Here is a 15,651-nt window from a genome sequence, read left to right on the forward strand (position 1 = left end):
GCCCACATGCTCGCCTCACAGACGCCTTCCCATCATTTATTACAATAACCCTGGCAAACAAGCTAGCATTAGCTAACAGTAGCTAAAAGCTATAAAACTTAACTAACTTAACTTATAAAACGTATAGCTCTAATCAGGACATCCGATTGGTAGGTGGCAATAAAATAGTTCCTGTATATTCCAGCTATGACGTCCAGTTCCTTGACACAATTCTATATCACTCCACTTTCATCTATTTATACAGTGTAGGGACTTTAACTTAGTGATTGGTTAGTCTTATTTCTAACAACGCTCTCTGTTATTGGAAATGTCAGTCAGCTGGGCCGGTGTGTCGTTGACCAACATGTTCTCATTAACACTTTTGTAGCAACTCCTATGTAAAGTTATGCACAGAAATTTGTACGAAAAAACATGTAGACAAACTGCAGGGTTGAATCGCGAAACCAGAATTGCAACAAACACACAAGAACAGCTAGAAGTAGCGGGTAAAAGGGTTTTGTCGTAGCACCACAACAGACATGCAGTGCCTCTGCTACACACTCTGCAGCGGACTCCATTTGGCATTACGGCTGGATGTAGGCAACCTGAAGAGAGGCGAGGGATCAAAACATCACATCGCCTAGAGTCCTTCACTGAGAAGTCGGTCACAGGCTGTTAGAGACAACAGAGGAAGTCAGGGATGGACACATTTTTAAAGTCACGTAACAACCTGTTCCCCATTGGTAATTTAAAAAATGACTAATAAATGTAAAATGTTACACACAGAACCTTTAAGTCAATGCACAAACAAAGAATGAACAGATTACAATCTAAAGTAAACACAGTTGAACATTGGAAACACTAAACACACAGACACCATAAAGTTTGCTGACTGCGGGTACAAATGCATCATTCCAGTAAGACACAAGAGAAAAACCGCCTGGCTGGTATTTTCCAGGCTTTGGTGAAAGCGGAAGTGAGGCTGAAGTGATGAAATTAAGTAATTAAAGCAGCTAAAAGCTTCCTGATGTATCAGAGAGAGTGGAGGGATCGAAGTGAGAGAGACGGTTCTCCATCAAGATTAAACTCAGGATGAATATCCACCATGTTCTGTTCTTCTTCTTCTTATCAGGTGAGGATTTATTACCTGTCTGTCTCTTTAATGCTGCAGCACACTCTGGTTTTACAAATGTAGGTACTCTAGGCTAATTGGATCAAAAGTTTAACCATCAAATTAAATATTTGATAAAGAAAAATGAATAAAGAAAAATTAATAAAAATGAATAACTTTTATATATTAAAAACCTTACTGGGAGAACCAATTCCATGTAGGGCATTGACTCCCGTTCAGATTGAGATTGAGTATTATCAATAAACTTATCTTTAATGAAGTAAATATTAGCTATCACCAATAATTAGCAAAGATAATTTACTCTAGTTAAACCAGAGTTCCTCAGGGGCACCACCTTCGAGTTATGAAGGAAGTGATAACTAATATAAAAGTCTCATGGAAAATAATAAACTATTAATTAAGGGCTGAAACCAATTAAATGCAATATTTTACTTAGTTGAAGGATTTAAAAGTTATTTTCTTAGAAGCGGCTGGCACATTCATCTTTGTGTAATATTAAATAAACAGACAGATGGTAAACACAAACATTTATCAACAAATGAATAAATGCAAAAAACATAACACACAATAAACTAACTAAAGCTAAACAACGTGTGTGTGTGTGTGTGTGTGTGTGTGTGTGTGTGTGTGTGTGTGTGTGTGTGTGTGTGTGTGTGTGTGTGTGTGTGTGTGTGTGTGTGTGTGTGTGTGTGTGTGTGTGTGTTTGTGTGTGTTATGTGTGTAGCCTGTTCAGATACAGTTATAGTTACAGAGTACAAGTGTCACTTTTTTCTATTTGTTTTTCATTTTCATAACAGTGCAAGTCTCATTAAAGTGACCTCGCTGTTCAGATTCATCCAATATGTATCCACTTCAGTATCACATTTAAAAGTGACCTGATTCTGATTAAAAAGTGTCAGATTCAGTGTGACTTGTGCTCTTCACACTGTCAAAAGCAAATCAGATACGGGTCACATAAGAGGACAAATCAGGTTCAGCTCACTTGGAACTGCAGTGTGAACAGAGCCAAAATGACCTCAGCAACATTTTAGGAGTCAGGGCCCCTGACTTTATAGGCCTCTGGGCATGTGCCCGTTCAGTAATCCAACAACGCTGATGTCTTATGTTCTTATTTCCAACAGCACTGTGTGGTGTCTGTGCAAAAGTCACCATTCTCACAGGAGCTGAAGGAGGACACGGTGCTATTGTTTGCACCTTGCCTGCATCTGGAAGCATGAAGTTCTTCTGTAAGAACGAATGTGGAAAAGAAGAAATTGTCATTAAAACAGACAGTGTTAGTGCTCAGAGTGGCAGGTACAGCATCAACTACAGAAATGGAACTTCTGGAATGGTGATTTTGACCGTGACCATGAGACACCTGACCAAATCCGACTCTGGACAGTACAGGTGTGGTGTTGGCAGAACTTCAGAATTCCCAGATTCATACATTGATGTTGACGTCAGAATTTCAAATGGTGAATTTCTACCTCTACTTCTCTAGTGTAGTTAATGTTAATCCTGTGGTTGTCTGCATCCTTTGTGTCCGTCTTTGTTGTTTAGAGGGACACTCCATGCAAAATCATTATGTGGTCAATTTTGGGTTATTTCCTTTCCTTGTCTTCTTTCAGACTGGTGCAAAGAAAATCCCAGTTTATTTATAAAGCACATTTAAAAACAACAAAGTTGACCAAAAGTTAACCGACAGGACATGAAATTAATAAAGTTTGTGTTTTGAGGTTTGATTTAAAAACAGGCTGTGTGGGGGAAAGTCTCTTTAGGGGATGGTCAACGTGGGGGACAGTCAGTGTAGGGGACAGTCAGCGTGGGGGACAGTCAGCGTGGGAGACAGTCAGCATAGGGGACAGTCAGCGTGGGAGACAGTCAGCGCTGGAGACAGTCAGCGTAGGGGACAGTCAGCATGGGAGACAGTCAGCGTAGGGGACAGTCAGCGTGGGAGACAGTCAGCGCTGGAGACAGTCAGCGTAGGGGACAGTCAGCATGGGAGACAGTCAGCGTAGGGGACAGTCAGCGTGGGGGACAGTTAGTGTAGGGGACAGTCAGCGTAGGGGACAGTCAGTGTAGGGGACAGTCAGCATGCGGGACAGTCAGCGTAGAGGACAGTCAGCGTAGAGGACAGTCAGCGTGGGGGACATTCAGCGTAGGGGACAGTTAGCGTGGGGGACAGTCAGTGTAGGGGACAGTCAGCATGGGGGACAGTCAGCGTGGGAGACAGTCAGCGTGGGGGAAAGTCAGCGGGGAGAAAGTCAGCATGGGAGGCAGTCAGCGTAGGGGACAGTCAGCGTGGGGGACAGTTAGTGTAGGGGACAGTCAGCGTAGGGGACAGTAAGTGTGGGGGGACAGTCAGCGTGGGGGACAGTCAGCGTAGAGGACATTTGGCTGCAGAGTGTTCCAGAGCTTTGGAGCTGCAGCTGACAAGGCTCTGTCCCCCCTGAGCTTCAGTCTAGAGACCTTAGTCTAAACTGCTCTATTATGAAACCTGCCCCAAGTGGACATTTTTGGCACTTCCTTATTGGATGAACCAGGAAGTGTCTGTGGTGGGGGCTTGGTTTAAACGCTACATTTCAGAAAACTTGTAATACAAAAAAAATGTCTTAATATTTGTAATCAATTAAGTGGAGAAATTTCATTGTGATATCTGTCTGTTAATCTATTTTCCTATTGACCTTAATGTGAAGCAGGAACTATTGTGATCAAACTGCAGCACCTGACAGGAAGTACACACAGTGAATAATGATTGTTCATGTTTTCAACAGCCCCATTCTTGGATAAAAACAGTTTTACACATACAGAAATTGAAGGAGAAGACGTGACATTTCCATGCATTGCTACCGTCCATGGAAGGCAGAAATTCTTCTGTAAGGACGACTGTAACACAGAGGAAGACATTCTCATTGAAACAGAGAACGTCAGAGCTCATAATGGCAGATACAAACTTGAGTACATAGAAGGGTCTGCATCTGGAATGTATGTGACCATCAAACAGGCGACCAAGTCAGACACGGGACGGTATGGATGTGGTTACGGCAGAGCTTTGTCTCCAGACTCATTCCGCCCTCTACTGATTGTAATAGATGGTGAGTTGATGTTTTATTGACCCTTTAGATGTCTCTTCATGAAACACACTAACTTCTGTTCAGTGCACATATATTTTTAAAGAACTGACAATGAAAATGTGATTCATTGTGAAAAGCCCCTGGACTGCTGTTTGGGACTATTGACCCTTCAAAATAAAGTGCAAAAGTTTAAAAGAAATTACAAATAGCTGCAGTCAGCACACGCTACAATAGACTTTTGTTTATTTTTACTATTATCTTTGGTTCCTTATTGTTCCAGGCATCATAGTCTCCACAGCTTGACTTTCAAAATGTTCCTAAAGCTTCCCTTTAACTCTTTTGTAGGACCACAAGGGAATCTGACCGACCAGCTTACAGGTACTCAACAGTTCATATAGACTGTTTGTCCAGCTGTCCATCTGTTCCTCTGACAACTTCAAGAACAATACATTTTCTGTCTGCAAATTTAATTGTTTTCTTAAAAGTTCTGTTCCTAACGTTTACACACAGAACCACAAAAAATGACCACAAAGACACATACAATGACGACAAAGACAGACAAAATGACCACAAGGAGATACTTAATTACCACAAAGAGACACAAAATGATGTCACCGGTAACATTAAACCACAACAATGTAACATTTTACAAATACTGAACGTTTTGATATTGTTAATGAGCAGACAGGCTGAAAACTTGGACCTCCGCTGACTTTTTGTTAACTGTAAATTGTGTGGACTGACTTCTATGTAAAGGACTCAGGAAAGATTTTCCGGGTAAATCCAAAGGATGTGTCATTCTATGCGCTGCTGATTCCGTCTCCTCTCTTCAGCTCCCCTACAGCCAGCAGTTAGCTAGTTTGTTAATATGGACGAATTCCTAGCTAGCTGATGCAGCAAAACACTGTCTTAAGTGGATAACGTCCATTGATATATTAAGAAAAAAGGATACAACGTTGGAGGTGGTGCCCCGTTCATTCCTATGAAAGTTGCTCAGTGGTGCATGAAGAAATATTATGCGGCTCTTCTAGACTTGCTAAATATTATCAGTCCAAATTAATGTGATAATTGTATTGCGGAGTAATTTGGCAGGGGTTGCAGCACTCAAATAAAAAAAAAAAAAAACCCACCTAATTACAGATGTCTCTTTCACAATTTAGGTCAATTGGAAAAAGTCTTTGGCATCACGTGACTGTCACAGAAGTTGTGATTCCACGGTTTGGCCACCACGTCAAATTGGCTTCAAAATTCGGTTCACTTAATTTATCCAGACTCCTTTAGCTGCCTTGTTGCTTGCAAATTAATTAATCAGCTAAAGTTACAAAGCAACCAATGCCAGATCCATGCAGCGTAGCTAAGTTACAGCTTTCTGGCTAACATGGGCTTTTTGCTAACCAAAACCTAACCTGTGTGGCATGAATCTGCTGTTGGTTGCTTCATGCTGTTGGCTGACTGAGTGATTTCCAAACAGCAAACGTTATTGTAAATGTGATTGTAAATATTTTTACAGCATTATATCAACATGACGCCTGTCAGTTATGTTCAGTCTCACTGTTTTGGATGCCACTTGCACGTAGCCTGTGTAACATGACCAAATATTAAGAGAAATTTGGGAACAACCCATTCATTTTCTCGTATTTGAGGCGTGGTTTACGATTGCCCAGAGCCGTTTGTTGGGTTCCAGAATGTCTATCAAATGCGCCTATACCAGTGGCGGCTGCTGGTCTTTCAAGGAGGGGAAGCTCATTTTTCCAGCCTACATCATAAATATGTTTGTTTATTTATATATATATTCAAGAAAATGATCTGTGACCATGTTGTACCAACTAGGCGTCTTTTCTAGGGACTTGACCAGTGTCCTCTCAATGGCAGCAGAGCTAGGCTGCTTAAACGGCCTTGGCCCAGCTGGAGCTGCTGCGCCAGGCTACTGTGAAGTGTGACCACCTGTGAGTGTGAGTGTTGGTGACGGGGGGAGAAGCTCCGCAGCTGCTGCTGCTCGTTGGGGAAAGAAACGGCAGAGTCTCCAAACACAACGCTAGTCGTTTTTAACAAAGACAAAGACTCTGGGAGTCGGTGAAGTCTCTCTGATCAGTTCAGAACAACTTTTGGCTAACCAAAGTTGGCTAGGTTACACCCAGGCTCGTGCCTACGGAGAGTTTTCTGAACGTTACAAAAAGAAGTTTTACCAGTAGTGCAGAGAGTATGAGGAAGTTTACATGATGTAAAATACATCAGGTTATAATCATTTTTCTTTCTCTCTCTCTCTCTCTCTCTCTCTCTCTCTCTCTCTCTCTCTCTCTCTCTCTATATATATATATATATATATATATATATATATATCTTTCTCTCACTTTCTCAGTCACCTCCGATGTCTGTCATCCAAGTTACTTCTTGCCAATGGTTGTTTGTGCGTCCTTGGTTGGTGTATCACTGCTGGTTGTTTTTCTGCTGCTCCTCTACATATCAAAGATAAGAAGGAACTTCACTTCAAACAGCAGAGACATGGTGACTTTCTTTAACTCTCAATGTCTCTGTTCACTCTAATGGTGTAATTGCATCTGCAGCCCTGCGACCGTTCACAGTAACGGAATTTGCATAAACACAACTGGACCTCAATTTTATGCAAATGAGGTCCGTTCACCGCAACAAACCAGACTCACCAAACTACAATAAAACAGTCAAACCAAATCTGATCAAATCTGAACCAAGATATTTGTTGCAGTATTGCATATTTCTCGCTTAAAATGTTTTCAGATCGCCATTTTGAAAAAAGTTGAGCCAAAACCAAACAATGCTCAGACTATCTTGGGTTCCAACACATTTATAATGGAAACAGTAACAAATAATAATACATTCATTTATAGCACTTCACAAGACAAAACACACAGATAAATGAGGCAAAAGTAAAAAAAAAAACAAATCACCTTCAGAGAGTTACTGACAGTGATGAATCTCTTATTCCTGCCACACATCATTGTTTTTGCATTAAGTAAGTGTTATTTTGCAACACAATAACATTAATTCAGTAGAGACCTCATTTATTTATGTGATATTTCAAGCAGCTTACTATGATGATAAGCTAAATGCTAATGCTTGGTGGCCTAACCATTAGCAGTGTTACAACAGCAATCAACATGCTCATACATTTATTTTTAGGATGACTGTTTTGTCCACTAACAACAACAATGCTAGGCTAACCCAGGCTTTGCAACATAACATTGAATGCAATATGTTAGTTGTATTGGGAGTGACTCCTCTAATGCTAGTTAGAGAGCTCTACAGGCCATTCCCTCTGCCCACTGCTGGGAGAAGTGGAGGAAGCAAACGTGAGCTCTGAGATAGAGCTTTTGCATTAGCCTTTGGTCAGCAACAGCTAGCACAAACTGTTTGTGCTAACTGTTCTAACAGAAAGATTGCTAACTCAGAGCGAAGCCCCCCTGCTTAAAAATCCTAGAGGAGACGCTGCTGTGAAATATATTGTGATATTGTTGTTTTAGCTGGCTAATTTTAGCTTGCTTGCTTAAGCGGACAAAATGCTTGTTAGCTAACGTAGCAAAATACTGTCTTGAGTGGATAATGCCAAACTATTTAATCAAGACTCCCAGGACTGAGGCTCTGGAATTGACAAATATCAGCTCACAGTTTGTAAATTACTCTTTCAGCTAATTTTACGAAGCAACTAACGGCATAGCCATACAGCTTAGCTTCAGCTAGCTGGCTGCTGTCTAACCAGTCAGCTAACACCAAATCACAAATAACCACAAATCTTAACTTGTGGCAGAAAAATAGTAACTTTAACATGTTTTCATTTTGTTATTATGACACAGTAAAAGGGTTTATTGTATTTCACTTTATTTCTTTGTCTGATCTGTTTCACGTAGGCATTTTTAATCTGTTTAATCTTCCATTTTTAACCATTTATTGTCCTCATTAAAAAAAAGCTTAGCATTTTTTTACTTTCTTGGGGCAATAATAATAATATCAACTAAATCTTATTTTCAGTTCCCTGTCATCTATAAGGAGTTGGCTCCCGCCTCCAGAAATGAAGACCACACCTGCTAGACCAACAGGGATTTAGGAGCAAATTTACTCCACCCACACAGACACAGATTATATTTGGATTTTAATTATCATTTGTTACTGTGCACCTTATCACAACATGTGAACAAAACCATGGAGGCGGCAGGTGGCTGATGGGTATGATGGGTATTGTACATAGATATACAAATGAAGATGCTGTGATACATCAACGCTTCCGCCACCTTTAAAGGGGAGCCGTGTCTCTTAAAGTGTAAGTCCAGCATTAATAGACCCCATGGTCTTTTTTGGCATGAATATACATCAAATAAACTGTTTCGCTGATCCACTATTAACAGAGAAATCCCAGAGAGATGCTATAAGCCAGACATGGCTCACACTGATTAGCTCAGGGCGGTGCACCGAATGCATCCAAAACTGCATTTTTAACCCTCTGAGGTCGACGCGTACTAGTGATGTCTTTTCACTGTTTATATCAATATCTTAACGATTACACAGCTTAAAAAAGTATTTTTTATATTGCCGGAGACGGCAGTCTCTCCTCTTCTGCATTCCTTTTACTGCAAGCTCATAGGCCACTCACACGGCCAACTAGAAGACAGGAAAGAGCACTTGTGACTGGCATCATTTGCTTCACATTGTAATCATGTAAATATTGTAAATTGTGTATTTTTTGTATATAATAAATATTTGGTTTGGAGGAGAAACAGTTGTAATGCAATTTTTCTTCATTCTCACACATCCCATGAAGCTAGATCTGTAGTATGAAGTCCCATTTCATCTCATCATCTCATCTCATCTCATCTTCATCCGCTTATCCGGGGTCGGGTCGCGGGGGCAGCAGCTTTAGCAGGGGACCCCAAACTTCCCTTTCCTGGGCCACATTAACCAGCTCTAACTGGGGGATCCCGAGGCGTTCCCAGGCCAGTGTGGAGATATAATCTCTCCACCTAGTCCTGGGTCTTACCCGAGGCCTCTTCCCAGCTGGACGTGCCTGGAACACCTCCCTAGGGAGGCGCCCAGGGGGCATCCTTACTAGATGCCCGAACCACCTCAACTGGCTCCTTTCAACGCTAAGGAGCAGCGGCTCTACTCCAAGTTCCTCACGGATGGCTGAACTTCTCACCCTATCTCTAAGGGAGACTCCAGCCACCCTCCTGAGAAAACCCATTTCGGCCGCTTGTACTCGCGACCTCGTTCTTTCGGTCATGACCCAACTTTCATGACCATAGGTGAGGGTAGGAACGAAGATTGACCGGTAGATCGAGAGCTTTGCCTTCCGGCTCAGCTCTCTTTTCGTCACAACGGTGCGGTAGAGCGACTGCAACACCGCCCCCGCTGCTCCGATTCTCCGGCCAAACTCACGCTCCATCGTCCCCTCACTCGTGAACATGATCCCGAGGTACTTGAACTCCTTCACTTGGGGTAAGGACTCATTCCCTACCTGGAGTAAGCAATCCACCGGTTTCCTGCTAAGAGCCAAGGCCTCAGATTTAGAGATGCTGATCCTCATCCCAGCCGTTTCACACTTGGCTGCGAACCGATCTAGTGAGTGCTGAAGGTCACTGACCGACGATGCCATCAGGACCACATCATCTGCGAAAAGCAGAGACGAGATCGTCAGCCCACCGAACTGCAACCCCTCCCCACCACGACTACGCCTTGAAATCCTGTCCATGAAAATCACGAACAGGATTGGTGACAAAGCGCACCCCTGGCGGAGGCCAACCCCCATTGGAAACGAATCCGACTTACTCCCGAGGATCCGGACACAGCTCTCACTTTGGGTGTACAGAGATTGGATGGCCCACAGAAGTGACCCCCTCACCCCATACTCACGCAGCACCTCCCACAGTATCTCCCTAGGAACCCGGTCATATGCCTTCTCCAGATCCACAAAACACATGTAGACTGGATGAGCATACTCCCAGGCCCCCTCCAGGATCCTTGCGAGAATGAAGAGCTGGTCCGTTGTTCCACGTCCAGGACGGAATCCACATTGTTCCTCTTCAATCTGAGGTTCGACTATAGGACGAACCCTCCTTTCCAGCACCTTGGAGTAGACTTTACCAGGGAGGCTGAGTAGTGTGATACCCCTGTAATTGGCACACACCCTCTGGTCCCCCTTTTTAAAAAGAGGAACCACCACCCCGGTCTGCCACTCCCTTGGCACTGTCCCAGACTTCCACGCAATGTTGAAGAGGCGTGTCAACCAAGACAGCCCCTCCCAACCCAAAGTTTTCAGCATTTCTGGACGAATCTCATCAACCCCTGCGGCTTTGCCACTGTGGAGTTGTTTGACTACCTCAGTGACTTCCGCCAGGGATATTGACAATGATTCCCCATCAGCCTCCAGCTCTGCCTCTACCAAAGAGGGCGTGTTAGTCGGATTAAGGAGTTCCTCAAAGTGCTCCTTCCACCGCCCGATTACCTCATCGGCTGAGGTCACCAGCGTCCCGTCTTTACTGTAAACAGCTTGGACGGTTCCCCGTTTCCCCCTCCTGAGATGTCGAATGGTTTTCCAGAAGCACCTTGGTGCCGCCCGAAAGTCCTTCTCCATGGCTTCTCCGAACTCCTCCCACACCCGCTGCTTTGCCTCTGACACAGCAGAGGCTGCAGCCCTTCTGGCCTGTCGGTACCTTGCAACTGCCTCCGGAGTCTTCTGGGATAGCATATCCGGGAAGGCCTCCTTCTTCACTCGGACAGCTTCCCTGACCACCGGTGTCCACCACGGTGTTCGAGGGTTACCGCCTCTTGAAGGCACCTAAGACCTTGAGGCCACAGCTCACCGCTGCAGCTTCAGCAATGGAAGCTCTGAACATTGCCCACTCCGGTTCAATGCCCCCAACCTCCACAGGGATGCCAGAAAAGCTCCGCCGGAGGTGTGAGTTGAAGATCTCTCGGACAGGGGCCTCCTCCAGACGTTCCCAGTTCACCCGCACTACTCGTTTGGGTTTACCTGGTCTGTCCAGAATCTTCCCCCATCCTCTGATCCAACTCATCACCAGATGGTGATCAGTTGACAGCTCTGCCCCTCTCTTCACCCGAGTGTCCAAAACATGCAGCCTCAGATCAAATGATACGATCACAAAATCGATCATCGACCTTTGGCCTAGGGTGCTCTGGTACCACGTACACTTATGAGCATCCTTATGTTCGAACATGGTGTTAGTTATAGATAATCCGTGACTAGCACAGAAGTCTAATAACTGACGACCACTCGGATTTAGATCAGGGAGGCCGTTCCTCCCAATCACGCCTCTCCAGGTGTCTCCATCATTGCCCACGTGGGCGTTGAAGTCTCCCAGCAGAACTATGGAGTCCCCTACTGGAGCCCCATGCAGGACTCCATTCAGGGTCTCCAAGAAGGCCGAATACTCTGAACTGCTGTTTGGTGCATATGCACAAACAACAGTCAGAGTTTTCCCCCCTACCACCCGCAGGCGTAAGGAGGCGACCCTCTCGTCCACCGGGGTGAACTCCAACACCGCGGCGCTCAGCCGGGGTTTTGTGAGTATCCCCACACCCGCGCTCCACCTCCCGCACAAGCTCCGGCTCCTTCCCCGACAGAGAGGTGACATTCCACGTCCCAAGAGCCAGCTTCTGCTGCCCGTGTCTGGTCCGCCGAGGCCCCTCACCTTCACTGCCACCCGTGCAGCAGCGCACCCGACCCAAGTGGTTCCTCCTGCGAGTGGTGGGCCCACAGGATGGAGAGGAGGGAGGTGCCACGTCACTTTTTCGGGCTGTGCCCGGCCGGGCTCCGTGGCAAACCCGGCCACCAGGCGCTCGCCGGCGAGCCCTCCGTCTGGGCCTGGCTCCAGACGGGGGCCCCGGGCTTCCTCCGGACAGGGTCTCTCTTCCTCTTTGTTGTTTGTCCATTGAGTCTTTGTGAACCATTCTTAGTCCGGCCCCTCGCCTGAGACCACTTTGCCATGGGAGACCCTACCAGGAGCATTAAGCTCCAGACAACACAGCCCTCAGGTTCACAGGGACACACAAACCTCTCCACCACGATAAGGTGATGGTTCCCGGAGAGGAAACCCATTTCATCTCATGGTGAAAAATAGAGTGAGACAACAATTTTTCTCAAAAGGCAGTATGGACGAAATTCTATTTCAGACATTCATTTTACATGTAGCTACTATTTTATTCATATTTTACAGTACTTTTGTGAACCAAAGACTTTGGTAAACTCATTTCAAGCACCAAAACAGTTCGTCCACATGAGTAAAGGTGTATTTTCACAAGAGATAGGAAGAATTTAAAAAAGCGGAATTCAATTTTCAGCATTTGGGCCAAATAATCTCTTGACACATTACTCTAGGACAAATGTGGGTCCACTTACATAAAGCTGAGTTTGTTCTGAACATTCCACTTGGGTATTATGTTATATGCAAGTACCCTTAAAAGGGGAATTTACAAAAGTATGCAAAAATCGATTAAATAGCTTCAGACCTCAGAGGGTTAACCACTAATATTGCTCAGAAAAGTACCAAACCTCTGCAGTAGCATGATTACAGGAGCTCAGTTCGAGGAAGAAAGTATGAATTGAACTCCAGTGCTTTCGGTAATCGACTTGTATGGGCTGCCTCTCGTACCTAGCCTGCTGCCTCTGCTAAGGCTTGTAGACCTGTAAACCAGGCTTTTTTTGATAAACGCTGTTTTGGATGCATTTAGTGCACCGGCCCGAGCTTATCAGTGTTAGCCATGTCTGGCTGTTAGCGTGTCTCTGGGATTTCTCTGTTAATAGTTGATCAACAAAAAAATTGTCTTGATGACTTATTTGATGTTTATTCATGCCGAAAAACCCCATGGAGTCAGAGGCGTCAATTGGGTATGGCAAGTATGGCAGCTGCCACACCTCGGCTCCAGGGGAAAATGTAAATGTTCGTTTTTTTAAATAAATTTATGGAATACTCCGTGTCAATTTGTATTGATTAATCTATTAGTTAATATATATATAAATTAACTACAAATGAAAATCAGAACAACATAATCGATTTTTCTAGATATTATCTTTCCCAACACTTGAATCCCCATCCATATCTTGAATTGTGGTATCTCCTGACGAAAAGACGGAGGTCAGAGCTGGGTCATTATTGTAATCGCGTTTTTGTTTGGTTTGTTTCGTTTTTTGCTGCTTAGCTAATTAACTAAAATGAAAAGGAAGCAGAGAACTTTAGAATCTTTTTTTATCAAAAAAAAGCAGGTGATGGGTCCAATGTTGCCCCAGCAGCGGAGGGAGGAGGACCAGGTAGTGAAGGTAGGATTCGGGCTGTTAAGGCGGCTGTTAGCCACTCCAGCACCTGCGCCAGGGATGCAGATGCTTACAGGAAGACGGAGAATACATGCATGCAGGTTGAGAACTCGTCCACACAGACTTCTTGAATCTAATCCGAGTCTGAGTCCCCACCAATTTCTCAGATTGAAATAGCTGGATCAGACTTAGATACCGATAAAGAAGGTCAAGGTCCGGGTGAGGGCGCGGGTGCCAGTTTAACTACAGCAGTAGCAGCCTCTGGGTCAACTGGAGCAGAGAAGAGGGATATTAGTGTCAGTGTGTATCACGAATAAAACTGGGTTGAATATTCTATGCAAGAGGATGCAGTTTATTGCTTTGCCTGCCGTCCTTTTGGAGGAGCCTCAACTTTAACAGGTGACAGGCATGGACTGCGTGTGTTCATAGACAATGGATACACATGAAAAAATATCAATAATAGCTTAACTTTAAGGCTGTCATCAGCGGACATAAGGAATCCATAGCAAGTCAGATTGATGCAAACAGGACAAATGAGGTGCAGGAAAACGGGGCCCACGTCAAATCCTTGTTCAAAATTACATTGTTTCTGGGAAGACAGGCCCTCCCTCTCCATGGCCACAACCAGAGAAATTAGGCTGAAAATAAAGGAAATTTCCTTGAACTTTTGGACGCTATTGCAACAGATGACAGGAACGTGAAAAGCAAACAGGAACGCAGGTATGCGCAATATTCTTCCCCAGAAGCCCAGAATGATATGGCGAGAGTTATTGGGGAAAAGATCAGAAATATAATCATAAGTGAAGTAGGAGAAGCACGGTACTTTTCAGTTTAAGTGGATGAAACAAAAGACCTTTCTAAGAAAGAGCAGCTGGCCATTTTGATCCGTAATGTACATGATGGGATTATAAAGGAAAGAGTCATTGGAACATATCACATGAAGGACCTGACAGCTGAATCCCTGACCCAGCAAATAATAAAGGAATTATCGAGTTTAGATTATTCAGCTGTGTGTAATGGCTGTTTAGCCTGCTGTCATAAAATCTGGACCCAGATGAACTTGTCAATGACTTTGCCGGTTTGAGGCGTTATCCATTGATGGATTAATGATGAAAGTTCCTCATAAGGTAAGATACATTACCCGAACATCTTATTAATCTGTTTAAAAAATATGATTTCTCTTTCTCTTTTCTTCTCCCTCCCTCCATCCTTCCCTCTACTCTTTGCATTTGGACTTTAACAGTTTTAAGTTGACCTGGTATGTTCACGTGATATTGTTTCAATTACATAGTGAATAAAGTGAACAGAATGAGTGAAATTGTTTGTCAGTAAGGCTATTACTCTCTAACCCTGCCACTTGCTATCCATGGTGCTGAAAACGGATGCGTAACGGCGCATCTGACTGAACTGATTGATTGCCATGCGTAGTAAAGTGTTTGTGTCCATAGTTATGTCAGCGGGACGTCAGTGAGACTGCATTTGAAAAAGCTTCATAGCCGACTTGTCACTTTTGTTATGATTATTTGCTGGGCATGTATATTGATTGATACTGTAGTTAAGGCATGTGACTAACGTTGCCATACCTTAGCTTTGGCTGAATTAACGCCACTGCGGGTTCATTAATGCTAGACTTACACTTTAATGCATGTATGTCTACGGAGGCAGGAGGTCTATTCAGTTTTAAAATCCTAATTTCACGCTGAATTTTCAACCGATTTTCAAGCAGTTTGGATTGTTACAAATGTCAGACAGATACAGGATACTTGGTTACATTAATAATGCATTTTTTCACACCAAAATACCTGGAATTTTGTGAAATTGCAATTATATATAACAATAACAGTAATCTAATGGAAAAATTCATCCCCGGTACAGTTTTCATGAACAGTATTTTTGTAGCAGCTGTAAACATGTTTATTTCTGCTGTAAAGGGGGTCTATGGGGGTTGATTTACTTTTGTTTGTCTACTGTTACATTCCTGAGAGTGGAAGCAAAGGGCCATTTCTAAATTAGTTATAAGCAGGCAAACAAAAATGAACATCCGATATAACTGCACTCTACTCCACATGTTTTCTACATGAAATTGTATAATGTCTGCGGTTAGCGAAACTAAGAACTAGCGAAAAACTTTTCACAGAAGGGATCTTTGACAGCATTCCACAAAACTTGGGACCCACTGCTGGCTCTTATCA

At 43.8% G+C, this 15,651-nt stretch overlaps 1 protein-coding gene across 2 annotated transcripts; it reads left to right on the forward strand.

The window, feature by feature from the left end:
• Positions 1 to 1,005: 1,005 nt before the first annotated feature.
• On the forward strand, positions 1,006 to 8,796 carry LOC310951419 (polymeric immunoglobulin receptor-like). Of its 2 annotated transcripts, XM_083919622.1 has the most exons (6): positions 1,006 to 1,111; positions 2,233 to 2,565; positions 3,865 to 4,185; positions 4,510 to 4,542; positions 6,524 to 6,669; positions 8,167 to 8,796. In XM_083919622.1, the coding sequence occupies exons 1-6, from the start codon at positions 1,072 to 1,074 to the stop codon at positions 8,224 to 8,226; spliced, it is 933 nt and encodes a 310-aa protein (XP_083775748.1). In that variant the 5' UTR covers positions 1,006 to 1,071; the 3' UTR covers positions 8,227 to 8,796. The 2 variants fall into 2 exon arrangements, with proteins under 2 accessions (XP_083775748.1, XP_083775749.1); XM_083919623.1 differs by lacking the exon at positions 6,524 to 6,669.
• The last annotated feature ends 6,855 nt before the right edge of the window (positions 8,797 to 15,651 follow it).

Source organism: Echiichthys vipera, assembly GCF_963691815.1.
Source record: "Echiichthys vipera genome assembly, chromosome: 9".
NCBI classification, from domain to species: Eukaryota; Metazoa; Chordata; class Actinopteri; order Perciformes; family Trachinidae; genus Echiichthys; species Echiichthys vipera.